General features: G+C 40.0%; 1 protein-coding gene across 2 annotated transcripts in view; it reads left to right on the top strand.

Moving 5' to 3' along the window:
• The window catches only part of Ptpn2 (protein tyrosine phosphatase non-receptor type 2), a 62,253-nt gene that overhangs the window by 36,251 nt on the left and 4,259 nt on the right, over positions 1–21,743 (top strand). The window contains exons 5-9 of one of the 2 annotated variants that reach the window (XM_021151016.3): positions 7,449–7,583; positions 9,370–9,579; positions 12,842–12,994; positions 14,291–14,457; positions 18,896–18,997. In XM_021151016.3, coding sequence (XP_021006675.1) covers positions 7,449–7,583; positions 9,370–9,579; positions 12,842–12,994; positions 14,291–14,457; positions 18,896–18,997 — 767 coding nt within the window. Of the gene's footprint in view, positions 1–7,448; positions 7,584–9,369; positions 9,580–12,841; positions 12,995–14,290; positions 14,458–18,895; positions 20,451–21,743 lie in introns of those variants that run through there. The other variant, XM_021151015.3, reaches the window with a different exon arrangement.

The following is a 21,743-nucleotide window of genomic DNA, read 5'->3' as shown; positions in this document are numbered from 1 at the left end:
GTGGTGGCTAACAGCCAGTGGCCAGGTAATTTCTGACAGGACTAATGGAGACTTTGCTTTCCTTTCATTTCTTTGCAGTTTTTTTTTTTTTTTTTTTTTTTTTTTTTTTTTTGGTTTTTCGAGACAGGGTTTCTCTGTGTAGCCCTGGCTGTCCTGGAACTCACTTTGTAGACCAGGCTGGCCTCGAACTCAGAAATCCGCCTGCCTCTGCCTCCCAAGTGCTGGGATTAAAGGCGTGTGCCACCACGCCCGGCTCTTTGCAGTTTTTTAAAAATGCATTTTATAGGTTTATAGTAATAAATGTCTTATTCTGCTACATAAGCACATTTTTTATAAGTATAGGTGATATGTTGGGAGTATTCCCTACTTTCAGCTCTCCTTTCTCCCATTCTCCTTTTATCTCTTTTGTACTCCTCGACAGTTCTAATACTGCTTTCGTGTCTGTCTCCTAGATTTTATATAGGTAGATAGATACCTTAACACACACACATACACAAGCCCCATTTCTCTTTCTGAGATTGCCATATGTCATTTGGTACATTTATCTTAGTTGCATCTGTAGTTCTGCAAATGACATAACTTTGCTGGTTTTGGTTAGAAGTTTTCATTCTGTAAATATACCACATTTTCTTCATTTTTCTGCTGTTAGGCAAGTGAATTTGATTTTTAACTTAGGTTTTGTGAGTAGTGCCTTGGTAAATGTCAATAAAGTATAAATCTCTCTGTGATAGACCTACCTTGGTCTTGGAGTCCTGTGGTTAGATACCCAAAAGTGATATAGCTGGGTCATTGTAGGTCTATTTTCACTTTTGTGTAGAACTTCCATACAGATTCCATAGTTGCTGGACCAGTTTACGTTTCGACTAGCCGTGTGTAGCGGCTCCCTTTTGGTCACACCTTTGCCAGTGTTTTGGGTTGGGTTTGGTTTGTTTAGTGGTAGTGGTGTCACTGTTGAGGTTTTTTTCCTTTATTGTGTGTAGCCCTGGCTGTCCTCGAACTCCCTGTGCAGGCCAGACTGGCATCACAGAAACCTACCTCCTTCTGCCTCCTGAGTTCCCAAATTTAAGGTGTGCATTGCTGTGTCCAACAGTTCTTTCTTTTCTTTTTTTTTTTTTTTTTTTTGGTTTTTCAAGACAGGGTTTCTCTGTGTAGCCCTGGCTGTCCTGGAACTCACTTTGTAGACCAGGCTGGCCTCGAACTCAGAAATCCACCTGCCTCTGCCTCCCGAGTGCTAGGATTAAAGGCGTGCGCCACCACGCCCGGCTTCTTTCTTTTCTACAGTCATTCTGACTAGAGGGAGAAATGTCTGTGTAGTTTCAATTTGCATTTCTCTGATAGCCAGCTAGACTGAAAACTTTTTATGTATGTAATGACATTTGTATCTCATTTTGTCTGTTCATTAGCCCATTTACGGATTGGGTTGTTTGTCTTTTTGTTTAATTTTTTCAGTTCTTTATATATTCTAGGTATTAACTGTCTGTCAGATAAATTAGGTAGCAAATATTTTCTCCTATTTGGTAGATTCTGTTCACTTAACTACTTGCTTTTCTGTGCAGAAACTTCTTACTTTCATGAGGTTTCTTTTGTCATCTGTTTGCATTTTTTTCTTAAGTGAGTAGAGTCCTGTTAAAAGTCATTGCCCTTGCTGGGGAAATGGCTCAGCAGTTATGAGCACTGACTGCTCTCCAGAAGGTCCTGAGTTCAAATCCCAGCAACCACATGGTGGCTCACAGCCATCTGTAATGAGATCTGACGCCCTCTTCTCGTGTGTCTGAAGACAGCTACAGTGTACTTAGATATATAATAAATAAATCTTAAAAAAAAAAAAGTCATTGCCTAGGGTGTCTCTGTATGTATGTGTGTGTGTGTGCCCATGCTAGGGGGAGCAGAGTCTATTCTTCTCAGTGCTTTCTGCTTTATATTTTGAGACCAACTTGGGTCCTCTGTTTTGACTGGCCTGGTTGTGAGCCCTCAGGATCTGCTTTTATCAACCCACCCACTCGTCCCCAGTGACATCTGCATCAGAAACCACTTGGATGAAGCTGCCTTGGCTTCTCTCTGGGTTCTCTTTCTCTTGGGTTGGTCTGTGTACCATGCTGCTTTTGTTATTATGACTCTGTGGCATACCTTGAAATCATGTCTGATGATCGCTAGTCTTTATGTTTGTTTTGTTTTCTCAGACTTGCATTGCCCTCCGCCCCAGGCCTTTAGAACTTTGGTAAGAGCAGTGCTGGGATCAAAGGTGTGTACCACCACAGCCAGGCTAAGCACTTTAAGAATTTTCTAAAATGTACTTTCAAATAGCATTGGAATTTTGATGGGGATTGCACTGAATCTGTAGATTGCTTTGGATAGTATATTCTGTTTTACAGTATTAACCAGGCTACATACTTTTCTTCCTTTCTTCTTTCTGTTTGTCAATATTGGGGACTGGACCTCAGCCTTTATGCCTGGTAAGCAAGTTTTTCCCAGCTAAGCCATAGTTCCTGTGGGCAGAGAAAGTCTTCAGGGTTTTGTTCCCCCCCCCCCCCCCCCATTGTTGTAGCTTTTGTAGAGATTTTTCTTTCCCTAGGTTTATTACATGGTATTCCTTAATGCAGTTAGAATGAGCTTCTATCCCTGATGCATTGTGAGCATGTTTGTTATTAAGTTATAGAAAGACTTCTGATTTTACATATTATATATTAATTTTCTGTCTTGATGCAAAGACTTCTCATTAATCTAGAATTTTCTTTTGCAGTCTTTAGGATCTTTTAAAATAGAATGATTTTATCTGTAAAGAAGGATGCATAGGCATCTTCCTTTCCTGTTTGTACCCCACTCATTTTCTTCTCTTGCCTTACTACTCCGATTGAGACTTCAAGTGTCATATTGAATAAGGGTAGAGAAAGATGAGAACTTTTGTCTTTCACCTGATTTAGCCAACATGTTTCAGATTTTTCTTTGGTGTGATACTGGCTTTTGGGTTGTCATTTATAGCCTTTATTATGTTGAAATATGTTCTTCCTATTCCTAGCCTCCTTAGGACTTTTATTATGAAGGGATGTTGTTTTAAATATCATGTATGCAATTTCTGTCCTTGAGTCATTTTACGTAGTGAATTATGATTGGTGATTTGCATATGTTGAGCCACCCTTGTATCTCTGGGATGAAGCCCACTTGATCATGGTGAATGATCTCTTATGTCTTGAATTCCATTACTAATACTTATTATAGTGAGAACTTTGCAGTTTTGTTATTTGTGTGTTGGTCTTTGTCCGACATTATTATTAGAGTGATGCTAGCTTCATAAAGTGAATTTGCTAGCATTTGTTTCGCTGATTTTTAGTATTGCTTCTTTAGTTTCCATTTCATTCATTTCTGCGCTGGTGTTAATTCTTACCATCCCCTACTTTGGGGTGTGTGTGCATGTTCATTTTCCATAGGTAGCCTATCTGATATCTCTCTGATTTATTTACTTACTTGGCACTTAGAGCTATAAACATTCTTCTGAGGACTGCTTTCATTGTATCCAGAGAGTTTGGAATGGTGTGCAATTCTATACATTTTTCTGTTTTCAGCAGCCCATATTTCTTTCAGTGGTGTGTTTTCTTTTTTTTTTTTCCTTTTTGCTTGGTGTGTTGTTTTCAGTCTGTATTTACAGACTTATGCATGCATGTATTTACTTATTATGCATGGTTTCTGTAGTTTCTCCTGTTGCTTTGTAGTTTTGTTCCTTTGATTTTCTATACGATTGTGTATGAATGTTTCCTGAGGCACACGTCTACTAGCTCCAGGTAGGGCATCAGTGATAGAAACAAAGCCTAGTTTGGCAAGCTAATGAATGGAGCTTCTTGCAATAGCATACGTGTGAGATTATTTTTAGAAACATTGGGAATTAAGTGACTCTACTACCACAGGAAAACAACTCTCTGTGAGACTAGTAATTTTTGGAGGCATTGTACTGCCTTGGCTTTTTATATTTCCTTTGTTTCTCTTTTGTGTATATGTATCTGAGGTTAGGTTGTTTTGGGGTTGTTTGTTTGTTTGTTTTTGTGTTCGGTAGGATCTGGGCTGTAGTAGTGTTTTTATCTGTTGGGCTCTTTTTCAGAACACCAGACTCAATATCCAGTAATTCTTGACAGAAGTATTATACCTTTATAAACAATCACTAATTATAAGAGTAAACCCATTATAAATATATAGAAATAATCCAGTAGCAGTAGCCACTTACACCCCAAGTATTTCAGAAAGTAAAGGAAGCCTTATAGAATCATCGTTTACTGAGATGCTAGTTACTGTGGGTGTGACTACAAGAAAAATACCAGAGTACCTCACAGTTGGTATTAGGTTGATCGAGAAAATCTTGAAGATGAGAGTAGATGAGAGTCAACAAGGCCAAGTAGAAGGGTGAGGCAGTTTTGCCTAAAGGTAGAATGGAAAGAGAGAGCTAAAGAAATGGTTTCAGGGGTTAAGAGCAAACACTGCTCTTGCAAGAGACCCTAGTTCAGTTCCCACACCTATGTGGTGGCTCACAACCATGTTATTTCAGCTTCAGGGGGACTCAGTGTCCTTTCTGAGTTTACCAGACACTGTATTCACATGCACCCCCCTCCCCCCCCACGCTTTAAAGTATGTTTTTAAAAAGAAAAAGGGCCAGGTGCAGTGGTGCATGTTTTTTATCTCTTCATTCAGGAAACAGAAGCAGGAAGATCTCTGTGAGTTCCAGGCCAGATGAGTAAGACCATGTCTTAAAAGAAAGAAGGAAGGCTGGAGAGATGGCTCAGTGGTTAAGAGCTCCGACTGCTCTTCCAGAGGACCTGAGTTCAAATCCCAGCAACCACATGGTGGCTCACAACCATCTATAATTAAATCAGATCCCCTCTTCTGGGGTGTCTGAAGACAGCTACAGTGTACTTACATATATTAAATAAATTAATAAAAAAAAAAAAGAAAGGAAGAGGAGTGGAGGATGTTATCAGAAAACCCAATAATATTTGGCCAGTTCATGTTATAACTAAGATTTATGTGGCTTTAGACTTTTTCTGTCAAAATTAGAAAGTCTTGACTCTTAATATTATTTCCAGTTTAAATATACCACACTGTTCTGTGACAGATTTCTGGTTCTTAATTCTTCCTAAATTAATAGTTACTGGACGGTAGTGTATATCATGACATTGGCCTAACAGAATTTCCAATAATTGCCATCTGCAGTTGTTTTCTGTCCTCTCCCACTAATCTAGAGATTCAGGGGTGGGGCATAGTTTTGTTTGTTTGAATGTGTTGCAAACTAGATGATTTGTAAATTTCATCCCTCTCACATCAAAGTCGATTCACTTTCTTAAAGATTTATTTCTTTTATGTGTATTAGTATTTGCCTGAATGTATATATGTGCATCACAGAAGTACCTGGTGCTCCTAGAGGCTAAAGGAAGGCGTCAGATCCTCTGGAACTGGGTTAAGGCGTGCTGTAAGACACCACGTACGTTCTGAGTCCTGTATAGGAGGAGCAAGCACTCTTAACTGCTGAGCCCTTCCTTTAGTCCCTTGTGGGCATTTTAATCTCGGGCTTCTTCCTTTCTTTCTTTCTTTCTTTTTTTTTTTTTTTTTTTTTTTTTGGTTTTTCGAGACAGGGTTTCTCTGTGTAGACCTGGCTGTCCTGGAGCTCACTCTGTAGACCAGGCTGGCCTCAAACTCAGAAATCTGCCTGCCTCTGCCTCCCGAGTGCTGGGATTAAAGGCGTGTGCCACCACGCCTGGCCCTTAATCTCTGGTTTCTTAAGTGTCAGTGAAAGTACATCTGCTCTTTTAGTACTTAAACGTCATTTTGGCAGGGTATAAAAAACTTCTTAGCTCTTACTTGCTTTTACTTGAATTTAAATATATTCTTTTCTTTTTAGTGTTTTAGATTACTGTCCAAGTCAAATGGATGTCATTTCTTTTTCTTTTACCTATATTATGCTAGGGTTTTCTCCCTTTTTATTTATTTATTTTTAAATTTATGTTATGTTTATGAATGGTTTGATTGCACATATATATATACATATACATATATACATATACATACACACATATATATATATGCTACCATGTGTGTGCCTGTTGGATCCCCTAGAGCAAGGTTTATGGGTGGTTTTGTCCCATCATATGGGTGCTGGGACTGAAACCCAGGTCTTTTGCAAGAACAAGTACTCTTTTTTTTTTTTTTTTTTTTTTTTTAAAGGCCACACCTACTCCAATGAGACCACTCCCTATGTCCCTATGGGCCAAGCATTCAAACACGTGAGACTATGGGGGGGGGGCTATACCCATTCAAACCACCACAGGGTACTTTTGTTGTTTTTTTTTTTTTTTTTTAAGATTTATTTATTTATTATATGTAAGTACACTGTAGCTGTCTTCAGACACACTGCTCACATGGAGGGAGTCAGATCTCATTATGGATGGTTGTGAGCCACCATGTGGTTGCTGGGATTTGAACTCCGGACCTTTGGAAGAGCAGTCAGGTGCTCTTACTCACTGAGCCATCTCACCAGCCCCACAAGTACTCTTAACAACCAAGCAATCTCCCTACCTAGCCAGGCTCCCTGTTTCTTTAACATTAGTTTTTCCAAACCATATCTTACCATTTGATCAGCTTTTTGCAATTAAATAGTTGCAAATGCTTTTCTTTTTTTGAAAAAAGAGAAAAGATTATTAAATTATAATTGAGATTTGTTCTGTTCCTGTTTGTCATTGCTGGTGTTTTTGAGTGTGTATGTGTGTACTTTCTTTGTATTTGTCCTGCTCTTGTTAATGCTGTTTCTATTTCTCTCTCTTTACTGGAAAATGTCCTTCTTGTCCTCTTAAGCTTTATCCATTACACTTAACCTGCACTACAGTTGTAGGTGTCAAAACAAACCAAAAGGTTTATTCTTCTCATTGGCTGTCCTGGAACTCGCTCTGTAGACCAGGCTAGCTTTGAACCCAGAGGAAATCTGCCTGCCTCTGCCAAACAAGTGCTGGGATTAAAGGTGTTTGCCACCACCATTCAGCTTGACAGAAAGCCTCTTTAGTGCTCTCTGAAATAAGATTCTTGCAAGAGCTTGATACTTCTAGAAACTCAAACTGAATATGTTAAAGTGTAATTATGCTTTAAGAACAGCACACTTTTGGGTTGGGCATGGTAACACATGCCTTTAAATCCAGCATGTGGGGGCTGAAGCCAGCTTGATGTTCATAGTGAATTCCAGGACAGCCAAGGCTATAAAGAGATTCTGTCTCAAAATAAAGAAAAGCACATTTTAATGAATATTTTATGTTTATGGCTTTTTAAATGGAAAGGAAACATTTTATGGAGCTACTTTACAGAATATTCTCATTAAAATACTCAAGATATTCTTAGGTTTCAGTACTTGGAGAAGTATCGTATGTATGTGTGAGATTTGTTTTTATGGTTTTATAACATGTCTAAACTATTCTTAAATTTAGGTTAAATGTGCACAGTACTGGCCAACGGATGACAGAGAAATGGTGTTTAAGGAAACGGGATTCAGTGTGAAGCTCTTATCTGAAGATGTAAAATCATATTATACAGTACATCTACTACAGTTAGAAAATATCAATGTAAGGCTTTTCTTGTTTCAAAGTTTCAGTTTGATCTGATGGTCTTAAGAATTCTTGGGGTTGATACTATACTTGCCTTTGGATATTTGTAACAGTATCTAGGTATAAGCATGTTTTTAGAGTATTTCTGTATAAAGTAACTCTTTAACAACAAAGAATTACAATGTTCAGGTTAATATTAATATTTAAGAATTGAAAATTAACTATTGGAGCTGGAAAGATGGCTATAGTGTTCTTGTAGAAGGCCCAGGTTCAGTTCCCAGTACCCATGTCACGAGGCTTACCAGTGCCTGTAACTCCTGCTCTAGGAAATCCAGTGCACATAGATAGATGCAGTTACTTAAGCATACACATAATTTCAAATAAATACAATTTTTAAAGAAAAAATTAATTATTAAAAATATAGGAAGAGATGTTGTGGGTATAACTTGGTGGTCGAGCACTTGGTTAGTTTACTCTGGCCCTTATATACAGTCCCACGAACCAAAAAATAAGATATAAGTGGGTTGTGGATATAGCTGAGTTGTAAGGTACCTTCTTAGAATGCTTGAAGCATTGTGATTCAGTCCTCAGCACCAAGTAAATACAAGGCAACTTGGTATTCGGATAAAAAGAGGATGACTGGAGCGAACTGGAATTCACATTTCAGTTCTGCTACTCAGTAGAGGTATGGTTTGCCTCGTGTAAAGTGGAAATTGTTTATTTGCAGACTGTTGTGGAGATCAAATGAAAGTATGGATGCATATGGAACATCTCATGACAGATAGGTTCAAATGATAGCTCCTGGGACGTAACCACCATTGAAATAACCCAAAGGGCAAGCAAAAGACTCACTAAATTTGTAAAGAAGTGACCATGCAAAAATGTGACCTTCCAGTTGTGAAGGAAATGGTGAAATAAGTATAGCGTATGATCCCGGGACCATTGGTGTAGATCTTTTCTCTAGACACCCTAGAACCTTTCCCTGGCAAGTGGCTTTGACACATCTGCAGAGCAGACTGCACAAGTGCTGCTGTCATTCAAACTCTCAGAGCCATCTTCCCCTCTTTCTCACATATCTCCTTTGCTTGCACCATGATAGAGTAAATTAAAGGAAAAGTCCACCCCTTTGATCCCAGCACCCAGGAGGCAGAGGCAGGCAGATCTCGGTGAATTTGAGGCCAGCCTGGTAAAGACTTCTGAGTTGTTAATAGAAACTAGGATAACAAGAAAATAAGAAAATATGGCCAGGCTGACTTCAAGAATGAGTCTAGTCTGTAAAGTGAGATGCTGTTTGAGTTAATAATTGACATGGAGTGTATTAACTAAAGCTCTGTAGAGGAGAAGATAAATGCACTTTTTAGATGTGCAGAAGTGCCTCTTATGGTCAGGCTCCTAGAACATCGGTTTTTCCTGGAGAGTAAGTGCAGCTACACGATTGCATACTTAAGGCCCACAGTTTAGTTTTTCTCATGTCTAGCTTTTCTGGCCTTGAAATTCCATATATAGTCAAAGATGACCTTGGAATTCTGATTGTCCTGCCTGTGTCCTGAATGCTGGGATACAGGCAGCAGCATCACCCAGGCTTATGTGATAGCAAGAACTGAGCCCGAGAGGGTGTGTGACTCAGGGCTGTGATATATATGACAGGCACTTTACCCCTACCCCACGTGTTTCTCCTTCTTGTTTTGTTTCTTTGGTTTTTGTTGTTTATATATTCCCAACACGTTGTGTTTCTGCGTCAATTACCATGTGTTTGTATAAGAAACATGCTAGAACTAACTTCTCCTTGATTTTCACATTTCAGAGTGGTGAAACCAGAACCATATCTCACTTCCATTACACCACTTGGCCAGATTTTGGCGTTCCAGAGTCACCAGCTTCATTCCTAAACTTCTTGTTTAAAGTCAGAGAATCTGGTTCCTTGACCGCTGACCATGGACCTGCAGTGATCCATTGCAGTGCGGGCATCGGGCGCTCTGGCACCTTCTCTCTTGTAGATACCTGTCTTGTTCTGGTAAGTGTCCGTGCGACCTCGTTGGTGTTTTGTGCTTCTCTGTTTTGTTTTATCATTTTATAATGTTGATGATAAAAAGATAAATAATTTTGCATGACTGGTGCCTGAGGAGGTTAGAAGAAAGCATTGAGTCCCTGAAACTGGAGTTGCAGATAGTAAGACCCTACAGGTAAGACCCTACAGCTCGTGGGTGGAACCAAACCCTGATCCTCTGTAAGAGCAGCCAGTGCTCTTAACCACTCTGCCTGTTCATTTGTTTTTAACTGTTTCTGTAGGCAGCAGTAAATTTTGATGTAATATCCCAAAACTCTAGGGTTTTTGTTTTTTTTTTTTAAAACACTTTACTTCTACAGTTTAAATTGACTCTAGCTCCTGCAGGTACATGTGTGTCCATGACAATTCTAAAGATTCCCTAGAAAGTCTCAACTAGGCTTGGCTCTTACCTTTTCATCCCAACACTAAGTAAGTTGGGGCAGAAAATTTGTTCCAAGTTTGAGGTTAGCCTGGGCTCCGGAGTTAGACCCTATCCAAAAAAAGGGAAGAAATGAAGAATACAGTAAAGTCTCCCTCCTAAAAGGGAGAAATGACAAAGGAAAGCAATCCTGAAGGAGTGGGTCATGCCTATTGTCTGTACGTCTGAGCCAGCCAGGGTTACCTAGTGAGAGTCACCTCACAAAAGAAGAGAATGCCAATGAACTGGGGCCATGGCAAGCATGAGCGCTGACTCCTAGTGCATGGGTAAAAGATGAGCAGAGTGGCACATGTCTGTGACCCCAGAGCGTGGCGAATGGCAGTTAGGTGGGTTTAATGTAGTTCACGGACCACCAGCTTATTCAAGTCATTAGCTCTAGGTCCAGTAAAAAACACTGTCTCAAAAAATGGCTTGAATTCTACCTTGACCCTACTAGGTAGGAGAAAACTACCTCCTACAAGTTGTTATCTGACTTTAAATATTTTTAAGCCACTGTGGTGGTACCTGTGGTAACCCCTTGCTTGATAGAGGCAAGAGAAGCAAGTCCGTAGAGAGTTTGAGCTAGTCTGGGCAACATGAGAATTTGTTTCAATACCCCCTTTATTTCTGGTACTTTGTATACAGAATTAAAAGCTTCTACCTTCAGCAATAAATTCATATGTGATATTTTTTTCCTTCTTGGATAAGTACATCATCTCTTATTTATAAACCAAGACTAAAAAGTACTTCCCAGGGTTACTGTGAGAATTCTGTATATTAACGATATTTTCTGTCCTGGTTAACGTCAGCTAACAACTTGACACAGCCCAGAGTCATCTGAGAGGAGTGCCTCAATTAAAGAAAGACTTTAAAGAAAGATCAGATTGGTGTTATTTGTAGGGAACTAATTGATACAGGACAGCCCAACCCACTGTGGGAGTATCTGTAGAGAGAATGTCATGTATATTTTATGGATACATCACCCATCAATTAAAAAGCCTATGGCCTATGGCTTAGGCAGGAAGTAGGAGGTGGGACATTGGGGAGGCAGAAAGAATTCTGGGATAGAGCCAGGCACGGGAGGATTTGCCCAGGAAGATTTGAAGAGATGAATGTGGGGTACCTGAACACAGGTAATCAGCCACATGTCAGAATGTAAATTAAAATAAATGGGTTATGGGCTGGAGAGGTGGCTCAGTGGGTAAGAGCGTTGACTGTTCTTTCGAAGGTCCTGAGTTTAAATCCCAGAAACCACATGGTGGCTCACACCCACCCATAATGAGATCTGACTCTCTTTTCTGGTGCGTCTGAAGACAGCTACTGTATTATTATTATTATTATTGTTATTGTTACTAGATATAATAATAAATCTTTGGGATGGAGCGAGCAGAGGTTCTGAATTCAGTTCCCAGCAACCACATGATATTTCACAACCATCTGTACAGCTACAGTGTATTCACATACATAAAATAAATAAATAAATCTTTTTTTCTTTTTCTTTTTCTTTTTTTTTTTTTTTTTTTTTTTGGTTTTTTGAGACAGGGTTTCTCTGTATAGCCCTGGCTGTCCTGGAACTCACTTTGTAGACCAGGCTGGCCTCGAACTCAGAAATCTGCCTGCCTCTGCCTCCCAAGTGCTGGGATTAAAGGCATGTGCCACCATGCCCGGCAATAAATAAATCTTTAAAAAAAATAATAAATTATTATGCTTAAACAAACCCTAAAGGACTACTTTAACATTTTGCCTAGACAAGTTATAGTTTCAATCAAAACCTGAATTGTTAGAGCTGAGAGGTGGCTCAGTGATTAAGGACAGTTGCTGCTCTTTAGCAAACTAATGTTCAGTTCTAGCACCCACAGTGGGTGACTCACAACCCACTCCAGCTCCAGGGATCACATGCTGTCTTCTTTTTTTTTTTTTTTTAAAGATTTATTTTATTTATTATATGTAAGTACACTGTAGCTGTCTTCAGATGTACCAGAAGAGGGCATCAGATCTCATTACGGGTGGTTGTGAGCCACCATGTGGTTGCTGGGATTTGAACTTCAGACCTTCGGAAGAGCAGTCGGGTGCTCCTACCTACTGAGCCATCTCACCAGCCCCCCACATGCTGTCTTCTGGCCGCTGTGTGCATGTCTACACACTAGGCATACACACATACACATGCACTCACAAATCTTTAAAAAACAACAACAAAAAACCAAAACTCGTTTACTAATAAAATTAACCTTTTGCTTAAAGTCAGTAGATTCTGTTAATGATGAATATTAAAACTGGGTTATGAGAACCGGCGGTCTGGCGGATCGGCAGAGTGCTTTCCTAGCATTTAAGGGTTCATGAGGTTCAAACTGCATTGGATGATCATACCTGCTCCCTACCAGCTGTGCCTTGCTCATCCTTCCTTTGCTTCAGTTTATGGGTCGTTTCTAAAACCAGATCAGCAGTGCAGAGCTGGTTTGATGCCTCAGAGGTATTTTTGTGGGTCAGTGCTTTCCTATTTCCTGCCATCTTTTTAGTGTCTGCTGTACATCCATAAAGCATGTCTTTGGTCCAGATTTGAAGATGGGGAAGGGCACTGAGCAACAAACTTTATTTCTGACAAAACCATTTTTTAAAACTATATAAATTATCATAGTCATATCTGGGTGTCTGTGTGCATATTTCTCCCCCCCACCCCCCATATGTGTGTGTGTGTTAAGTTATCCTCCTTTTAAGAAGGAGTCTGGTCACAGCTAAGGTCTGAGCAGTGGGTGGCCTTATACTGCTTTTGTTTTCTCAACTCAAAACAACTTGGTTTTACCTTTCTTGCAGATGGAAAAAGGAGAGGATGTTAATGTGAAACAATTATTACTGAATATGAGAAAGTATCGAATGGGACTTATTCAGACACCGGACCAGCTCAGATTCTCCTACATGGCCATAATAGAAGGAGCAAAGTACACAAAAGGAGATTCAAATATACAGGTAAACTCACTGTCATTAGTGTCAAATAACCAGGTTCCATCTAAATCCTCATCCTTCCCCTACTTAATTTGGTAGATCCAGCTGACTGTCTAGAATTCATAAAAATTTCCACAGTTGAAGAGGCAAAGATGAAAGCTAGTCACCAAGAGTTCAAGACCAGCCTGGTCTATACAATGAGATCCTGACTTAAATTTTTTTTATATGTATATAAGACACATATATCCATATATACTTGTTTCCTCAGTGGAAACAAGATTCAATTAAAATATTTTTTTTCATATGAGAAGATTTCAGCATTTAATTATTGAAAGAAAAAAAACCAACAGAAAACGTAAGTACTTTTATCTTAGAAAAAACTTGCTGTAGAGGCCTGAGGAGATGGCTAAGTGGTCACAGGTCACAAGCACTTACTGCTTTTCCAGAGCACCCAAGTGTGTTCCAAGAACTCATGTCGGGCAGCTCCAGGAGATCCAGCATCTCTGGCCCCTCATGGCATATACAGTCATATGCACATATCTAAATGCACACACATAGTACTAAAAATGGTGGAAATAAAAATTTTAAACCCTTCATGTGGGAGTAAAGACTTTCTCTATGTAGGTACTTTATAGCTGAATAACTTCAGTTCTTACTACAGACATAAAGTGCTAGGAGTAAACTTTACATATCTGATGGTGACATTGTCAGCGGGTTTTAATTGTACATTTATAGACAGTAAGCTCAAAGAGTATCAGAACTTAGTATCATGTGATAAGGAAAAGTGTAAGGTAGAAAGGGAAATAACAGTATGTCCTTCCCTGTATAGTCTGACCATAATAAAGACATATCTAGATAGAAAACAACAATCTTAATCCACTACACTTTGACTATCTATTTATAAATATCAGATTTAAAATAGAATACATCTTTTAGGGGGCTAGAGAGATGGCTCAGCAGTTAAGAGCATTGACTGCTCTTCCTAAGGTCTTGAGTTCAAATCCCAGCAACCACATTGTGGCTCACAACCATCCGTAATGAGATCTGATGTCCTCTTCTGATGTGTCTGAGGACAGCTACAGTGTACTTAAATATAATAAATAAATTGTTTTTAAAAAATAGAATACATCTTTTAAATCAATTATATGTGATTATTTTTAATGTATATGTATATGTTTGTGTTTGTGGGCAAGTGCTGGGATAAAAGTTAATGTCAGGTCTACCTATCTGTTCCTTGCCTCATATTGAATAATTGAAATTTGTAGATTGTGATTTAAAGAAAATAAATTTTATTGTTTTTTATTTCTGCTCTATACCTAGAATCGGTGGAAAGAACTTTCTAAAGAAGATTTATCTCCTGTTTGTGATCACTCACAGAACAGAGTGATGGTTGAGAAGTACAATGGGAAGAGAATAGGTTCCGAAGATGAGCAGTTAACAGGCCTTCCTTCGAAGGTGCAGGATACTGTGGAGGAGAGCAGTGAGAGGTATGTGCCACACACATGCTAGCCTCCCAAGAGACGCGGGTGGTTATTACATTCAGGGAGTTTGCGACAGGACCACCTGTGTCCAGACAGTTAATGCACCTTTTACTTGTGTCAGATGTTTAGGTGGTATGTGATGACATAAATATCTTCAGAGAGTTTTCTGTCACCATAAGAAAGCCGGTACAGGGCAGGGCTGGGCAGTGGTTGTGCATGCCTTTAATCCCAGTTACCAACTGTAACTCCAGCTTTTTTGGGATCCAAGGTCCTTATGTGGTTTGAGTGTGCTTGGTCCATGGGAGGTGGCACTATTAGGAGATGTGGCCTTGAAGTGGCTTTTTTTTTTAAAGATTTATTTATTTTATGTATGTGAGTACACTGTAGCTGTACAATAGTTGTTGGGAATTGAACAAGAGTTCACTCTGGTCAGCCCTGCTCCCTCTGGTCATTTCTGCTCGCTTGCTCAGTCCCTGCTTGCTCCTCTAATGGCACATACCTGAATGCACACACATAGAACTAAAAATGTTGGAAATAAAAATGTAAAACCCTTCACGTGGGAGTAAAGACTATTTACAGTGTACCTAAGTACACTGTAGCTGACTTCAGACATGCCAGGAAAGGGCATCAGATCTCATTACCGGTGGTTGTGAGCCACCATGTGGTTGCTGGGATTTGAACTCAGGACCTTCGGAAGAGCAGTCAGTGCTCTTACCCGCTGAGCCATCTCTCCAGCCCTGGAGTGGCTTTGTTGGAGGAAATCAATCATTGTGGGGATGGGCTTTTTGCGGTCCTGTGCTCGAGCTCCATCCAGGGTTGAGGAGATTAGGCTCCGGGCTGCCTGGGGAAGACAGTCTTCTGGTGGCCTTTGGTTCAAGATGCAGAGCTTTCAGCTCCTCCAGCACCATGTCTGCCTGCCCACTGCCAGGCTTCCCACCATGAGGAGAATGGACTGAACCTCTGAAACTGTGAGCCAGCCCCAGTTACGTGTTTTGTTTTTGTGAAAGTTGCCATGATCATGGTATTTCCTCACAACAATAGAAACCCTAAGACAAGCTTCCTTAGGCTTTTGGTTTTTAATTTTTATTTAGATTTATTTAATTTACATATATGAGTTTGTGGCTGTATGTACACCACATGTGTGCCTGATACCCACAGAGGCCAGAAGAGGGTGTCAGGTCCTTTAAACTGATCATTCAGATAGTGAACTACCAAGTTAATACTGGGAATTTGCCCTGGCTCATTTGCAAGAACAAGTGTTCTTAACCACTGATCCATTTCTCCAGCCCAAGAAATAAAAATTTGAAAACATAGTAATGATAAATTGAAAAGCTATTGTTTAGAGACAACAAAAGTTCCAATACTGCTTATATACAGAAGTTAGTGTAATTAGGTGATAAAAATAAATAGTATAATACAGAAAATGAGTTGTATAAAAATACCTAATTGAGCCGGGCGTGGTGGTGCACGCCTTTAATCCCAGCACTCGGGAGGCAGAGGCAGGCGGATTTCTGAGTTCGAGGCCAGCCTGGTCTACAAAGTGAGTTCCAGGACAGCCAGGGCTACACAGAGAAACCCTGTCTCGAAAAACCAAAAACAAACAAACAAACAAAAAAAAAACCTAATTGGCCAGGCAGTGATGGTGCATGCCTTTAATCCCAGCACTCGGGAGGCAGAGGCAGGTGGAGTTCTGAGTTCGAGGCCAGCCTGGTCTACAAAGTGAGTTCCAGGGCAGGCAGGGCTATACAGAGAAACCCTGTCTCGAAAAACCAAACAAAACAAAACAAAACAAAAAAAAACCTAATTGGCCAGGCAGTGATGGTGCATGCCTTTAATCCCAGCACATGGGAGGCAGAGGCAGGTGGAGTTCTGAGTTCGAGGCCAGCCTGGTCTACAAAGTGAGTTCCAGGGCAGGCAGGGCTATACAGAGAAACCCTTGTCTTGAAAAACCAAAAAAAAAAAAAAAAAAAAAAAAAACCCAAAAACCTAATTGAATTTCCATCGTGGACTATTTTTTTTTCTCCAGAATTACATAAAACAATTAACTGTATGTCCACAGCACTTCAAACATACGTTACGAAGTTAGTATCCTGGTGCATGAATGAGTTCTTTTTTTACCCCATTTTCTGATGACTTTTATTGTCTTCCTCTTGTGTCTTTTATTGTGGATAGTGTTATGAGGCTATCTTTGTAAGATGAAGGTTCTGAGCTGTCCCATGAAAGTAGTCAGAATTCACATGCCTGGGACTGTGGGCAGGTCTCAGCAACAGAACCCGCATTCATTATCCATAAGGCCTGGGCTCAGTCCCTATAGCAGGAAGAAAATAATTGTCTCACTGAATTTTATAAAAGCTAACATTTCAGTACACAGCTACATGATGTATTTTACTGTAGGGTCTTAACTCCTCACTTACTGCTGTGCTGTAGTAGCTGTGACTCCCCGAGCAAGTTTAAAGCTTGTAGCTCCTCACATCCTGGCTAAAGGAGATCAATGCACATGGGCTGACTCCCTCGTGTACTCTTAGATGTTTTTGCATATGCACAATCTTAACAGTTGTGGTGAATTTTCAGTTCGTAGTGCAAATTTTAGCATATATCTTTCCCAACTCAGAAGTAAATACACAGCGTTCACACAGGCATGGGCAGCTGTTTGTGTAAAGAATAAAAAGACAAGCAAGATGCCACAGGATTTACAAGATAAGCACACACAGTCCTCATATAGCTCATGTATTATGAGGTTCAATTAACCAATCATTACTAAATTAATCTCGAGCTCAGCGCTTATGAGCAGGGGTTGCTCAATTCCCAGCACCCACGTGGCAGCTCACAGCTGTCTAACTCCTGTTCCATGGAATCTGGCCCCGGCACACAGACATATGTGCAGGCAAAACACCAATGCACATAAGATAAATTAAAATTGTTTTCAGGTGGTCGAGTGCTTACCCAGCATGCTCTAAACCCAGAGGTACATCTCCAGCACCACATAAGGAAGTGGACCTTGATGGTACACACGTGTAATTACAAGACTGAAGAGCAACGTCATCCTTGGCTACATACTGAGTTCCAGGACATCCAGGGCTACACAAAGAAACCGTGTCTCAAAACAAAACAAAACAAAACAAAACAAAACAAAACAAAAATGCCAGCCAGCAAATAGAAGCCTAATGACATAAGTTTGCTCACTGAGTCCCACTGTAGAAGGAAGATACCCAACTTCTCATAGTGTCCTCTGACCTCTATAGGTTTATACCTCTCTTTCTCCTCCTCCCTCTCCCTCCCTGTACGCCTGTACTTAGAGGAGGCAGAAGCAGGAGAATCTCAAGTTCAAGGATAGCCATGCTTACATAATGTGATCCTGTCTCAAAGCAAATCATTAATCCTACATCTAGTCAAGGCGCACGCTTGGATCTGAATGAGATCTGATGCCTTGGTGCTCTTAGTCAAAGCAGATCCCCCACTGTTTTCTCCTCTGTCTGAAAGATGATCTTTTAGCATGCCTTATAGTTTGGATTTCTCTAATAATTGTTCTTGGTTAGATTCAAGTTAAATTCTTTGAATAGAAAAGGTCTTGTGATCTAGTAGACATTGAAGAGCCCGTCAAGATTTTTTTTTAAATCAAGCTGCATGTTCAAAGCTGTGACTTAAAAAAATGACTGCCAAGCCGGGCATAGTGGCACATGCCTTTAATCCCAGCACTTGGGAGACAGAGGCAGGCAGATTTCTGAGTTCCAGGCCAGCCTGGTCTACAAAGTGAGTTCTAGGATAGCCAGGACTACACAGAGAAACCCTGTCTCAAAAAACCAAAAAAAAAAAAAAAAAAAAAAAAAAGACTGCCAAGACTGAAGCTGGCCAGGCCTTTGCCACCACACACAGTGAGTGAAAAGAGATGGGTTTTGTGAGATTTTTTTTCTAGAGGAAGAGAGTAAATGGCTGACATGTTGACATTGGCCATTTTTCAATGGATGTCAGAGAACTTTCATTGAAACAAAATTCTATGTTGGACAGGAAAATGGGTGCTAGATGTACGTATGGTCAAAGAGAAGACTGGGTAACCTCCAAACACAGCATTCATAAAAATTGTCAACTGTATTTGTCAAAGGACATTGAATTTTCATATGCTGTCACGCAACAGGACCAAATGCAGAGAATCTCCAGTCTGTCCCCTCTTGGTAGAGAGGAAAGCGGAGTGCTCAGAAAAGGAAAGCGGAGTGCTCAGAAAACATGTCTGTCTTAGCTTCAGGTCCAGCAGACATGACCCTGAACTGTGGGAGCACACCACTGGCCTGCGGAGCAGCCCGGCCTTCCTTTTGTTACTGCAGTACACTGTTTGAATGAGATGGAGAGCACACAAATGAGTGTCCATGGTTTGATGGTGGCCTGGGCCCTACTGTCAGTGTGATGAAGGCCTGAGGTGCAGACACTCACTTGTTTCTTCTATTCACAGCATTCTACGGAAACGTATTCGAGAGGATAGAAAGGCTACGACGGCTCAGAAGGTGCAACAGATGAAACAGAGGCTAAATGAAACTGAACGAAAAAGAAAAAGGTGGTTATATTGGCAACCTATTCTCACTAAGATGGGGTTTGTGTCAGTCATTTTGGTTGGCGCTTTGGTTGGCTGGACACTGCTTTTTCACTAAATGTTCTATAAATTAATAGTTTTACCCAGCACCTTTCTGCACTAGTAGCTGACAGTGGTGCATTCATCTCAAGGGTTTGTTAGCAATGCCTCATACCCAGAAACACTGCGCTAGAGTAGACGTCAGCCAGATAAGGGATATTACAGTCACAAGCCCAGCATCTCAGGACTCAGCACTGCAGGTTCCTCTGAGACCCAGACTGTCAATGGCTCACAATAAAGACAAGCATGCTTGTTGGAAACTGTTCCTTCTTACAGCTGCGTTCACACCAGTATATTGAGAAAGCCTTTATCCCAAGGATTGGCTTTTGGAGGCCTTCTGGATTTTAACCTGCACTTGATATAAGCAATAAACATTGTGGTTTTTTTCTACATTATTAATGGAAAGAAAATATCCTTTAAACAATGTATGTAATGTGTAATGTACTGTTGAAATGGGCATTACAACTTTATATAACCATTTTAGGGTAAATATATTTTATAAGTACCTATTTAATCTTACTTTTGTAGTTAAATGTACTTTTTAAAGGTTCAATTTGAAAGTCTGTTATCATAGAAAAATAAATTGTATGTTGACTCAGTTGTATACCGAATACATTTTCCCTTTCCTAAGCAGACGTTTGATAGAGGCAGTTGAAACTATAAGCAAGCTAAGTCTACTACACATTCTTATTTCCTTTCTATTTATGCTTTATCTTATTTTAAAAAGAAAAAAATTTTCTAAACATGTCATTGAAGGAAATTGTTTTTTTTCTGGCATAGTTAAGTGACAGTTGGTCAAAACATAGTTGAAAACAAACAAAAACTTGGTTTCTGCAGGATGTGGTAGCACACACAGTGTTCAGGAAGCTAAAACAAGAGGCTCAATGGTTTGAAGCCAGCCAAAACTACATAGCAAGGTCCTATCTTTAAAGATAAGAGAAAAATAGAGGTGATGGAGGAGAGATCAGACAACACCAAGAATAAGAAATCAATTCTTAGCCATATTTAATGGAGTAAACCTGTCATCTCAGCTTTTGGGAGATAGAGGCAGAAGGCTCACAAGTTCAAGGCCAGCTTCAACTACATAGCTAGCCCCAGCGTTTGGGGCCAGCCAGGACTGCAAGAAACACTGTCTCAGAAACTGAAGTGGTTTAAAAACATTCTGATTTCTGTAAAGTAAAGCCCGTGCATGACTACACTGTTAATTTTTTGTGAAAATGTTAATGTAATTACCCAGACGGGATAAATTATGGTTAGTAAGTTAAAGGAACCAGTGTTTTATACTTTTGATTTCAGTTCACTAGACTGAAATATTGAAGTAAAAAAAAATTTAATTTCTTTACAAGTTCAATAAATAGTACAATGGTGTACAAACTTATATTGTCCCTTACCTTTGTAATGAGTATTTTTAAAGCATAACCACTAATTGGGTTTTGGTGGTTTCAAACCCTGCTTGGTGGAAAGGTTCCAAACCGCTAGGACAGCATTGCTGCTTCATCTCTTTTATATATCACGTAAAAGTGCGTTGTAAATCTTAATTAGTTTAAACGAGAAAGTTAATTTCTTAATGCAGTTTGAACACCATAGGTATAGCTAGAAATTGTGAATGGCCTTGAAAAGCAGTCTCAAAAAGCATATGATGTCTGTGTGTGTCCTGACTCAGTATAGCTGTCCTAAAGCTTTGAAATGGAGAGCAGGTAAGAAGGGTGCTTCCTCTTGTCTGTTTAGTCCCATGTTTAAACGGAGGCTTTAGAATTAGATGGCTATTGGTTTTGAGCTTTCTAATACTTACCGGCTTGTTTTTCCAAAATGTAGTATGTTATCCTACTAGACCTTATTAAAACTTGAGTTGAAGCCAGATAAGGTGGCGTACACCTTTAATCTCAACACTAAGAACCAAGACAGGCAGATCCCTTGAGTGCAAGGCTTGTCTGGTCCACATAAGGCAGCCAGAAATATACATTGAGATCCTGTCTTGAAAGAAAGCAATCCAACTGAAGATAGCCTCAGCTAAAAACTTCCCACAAGAAAATACTGAGACCAGTCCTTCCCTGGACGATATGCTTTCTAGAGATAGCATTGAGCACCACTCTTTCTGCGTCTTGGTGTGTATTTTATGTTTGTGAGGATTCCTTTGGCTCCTCCCCAGAGCCCGTCTTTCTCCCCTGAACACATCTTTAAGGATGAGTTTTAACAGGAGAACCTTTAAGTCACACTGTCATGTTGCTTACTAAAGGTACAGACAGTGCCACTGGCATAATCCTGAGCCTGTATGAGATGTGCTGTGGTGATGAGAGAAGGGTGCTGGGCAGAGAAGGGATGCTAGCAGTTTCTGATGGGTCCATGGCTTTAAACACAGTGTGCACCAGTCTCGGTATCTGCTTATTTTAACTAATTTTAGAATAATAGTTTTTTTGGGTTTTTTTTTTTGTTGTTGTTGTTGTTTTTGTTTTTTAATTTGGGAAAAGAAATAGGCTTTTTAAAGGGGCTTACTATTTACTGGAAAGAATCCTCACTTCCTATTTCTTCCCACCTTGCTGTAAATGTCGGTGGTCACACTTGTGGTCATGCCTGTGGATATGTGTCGTTACCCCCCCACCCCCTGCCCCCGCCCCAAGATTCACCAGGTACTGTGTTATCTCTGCCTCCTGATTTCTATCCATACTCAAAC

The sequence above is a fragment of the Mus caroli genome, unplaced genomic scaffold (assembly GCF_978045245.1).
Source record: "Mus caroli unplaced genomic scaffold, Mus_caroli_1 scaffold_19, whole genome shotgun sequence".
NCBI lineage: Eukaryota > Metazoa > Chordata > Mammalia > Rodentia > Muridae > Mus > Mus caroli.
This window is presented reverse-complemented; position numbering and strand designations above follow the sequence as displayed.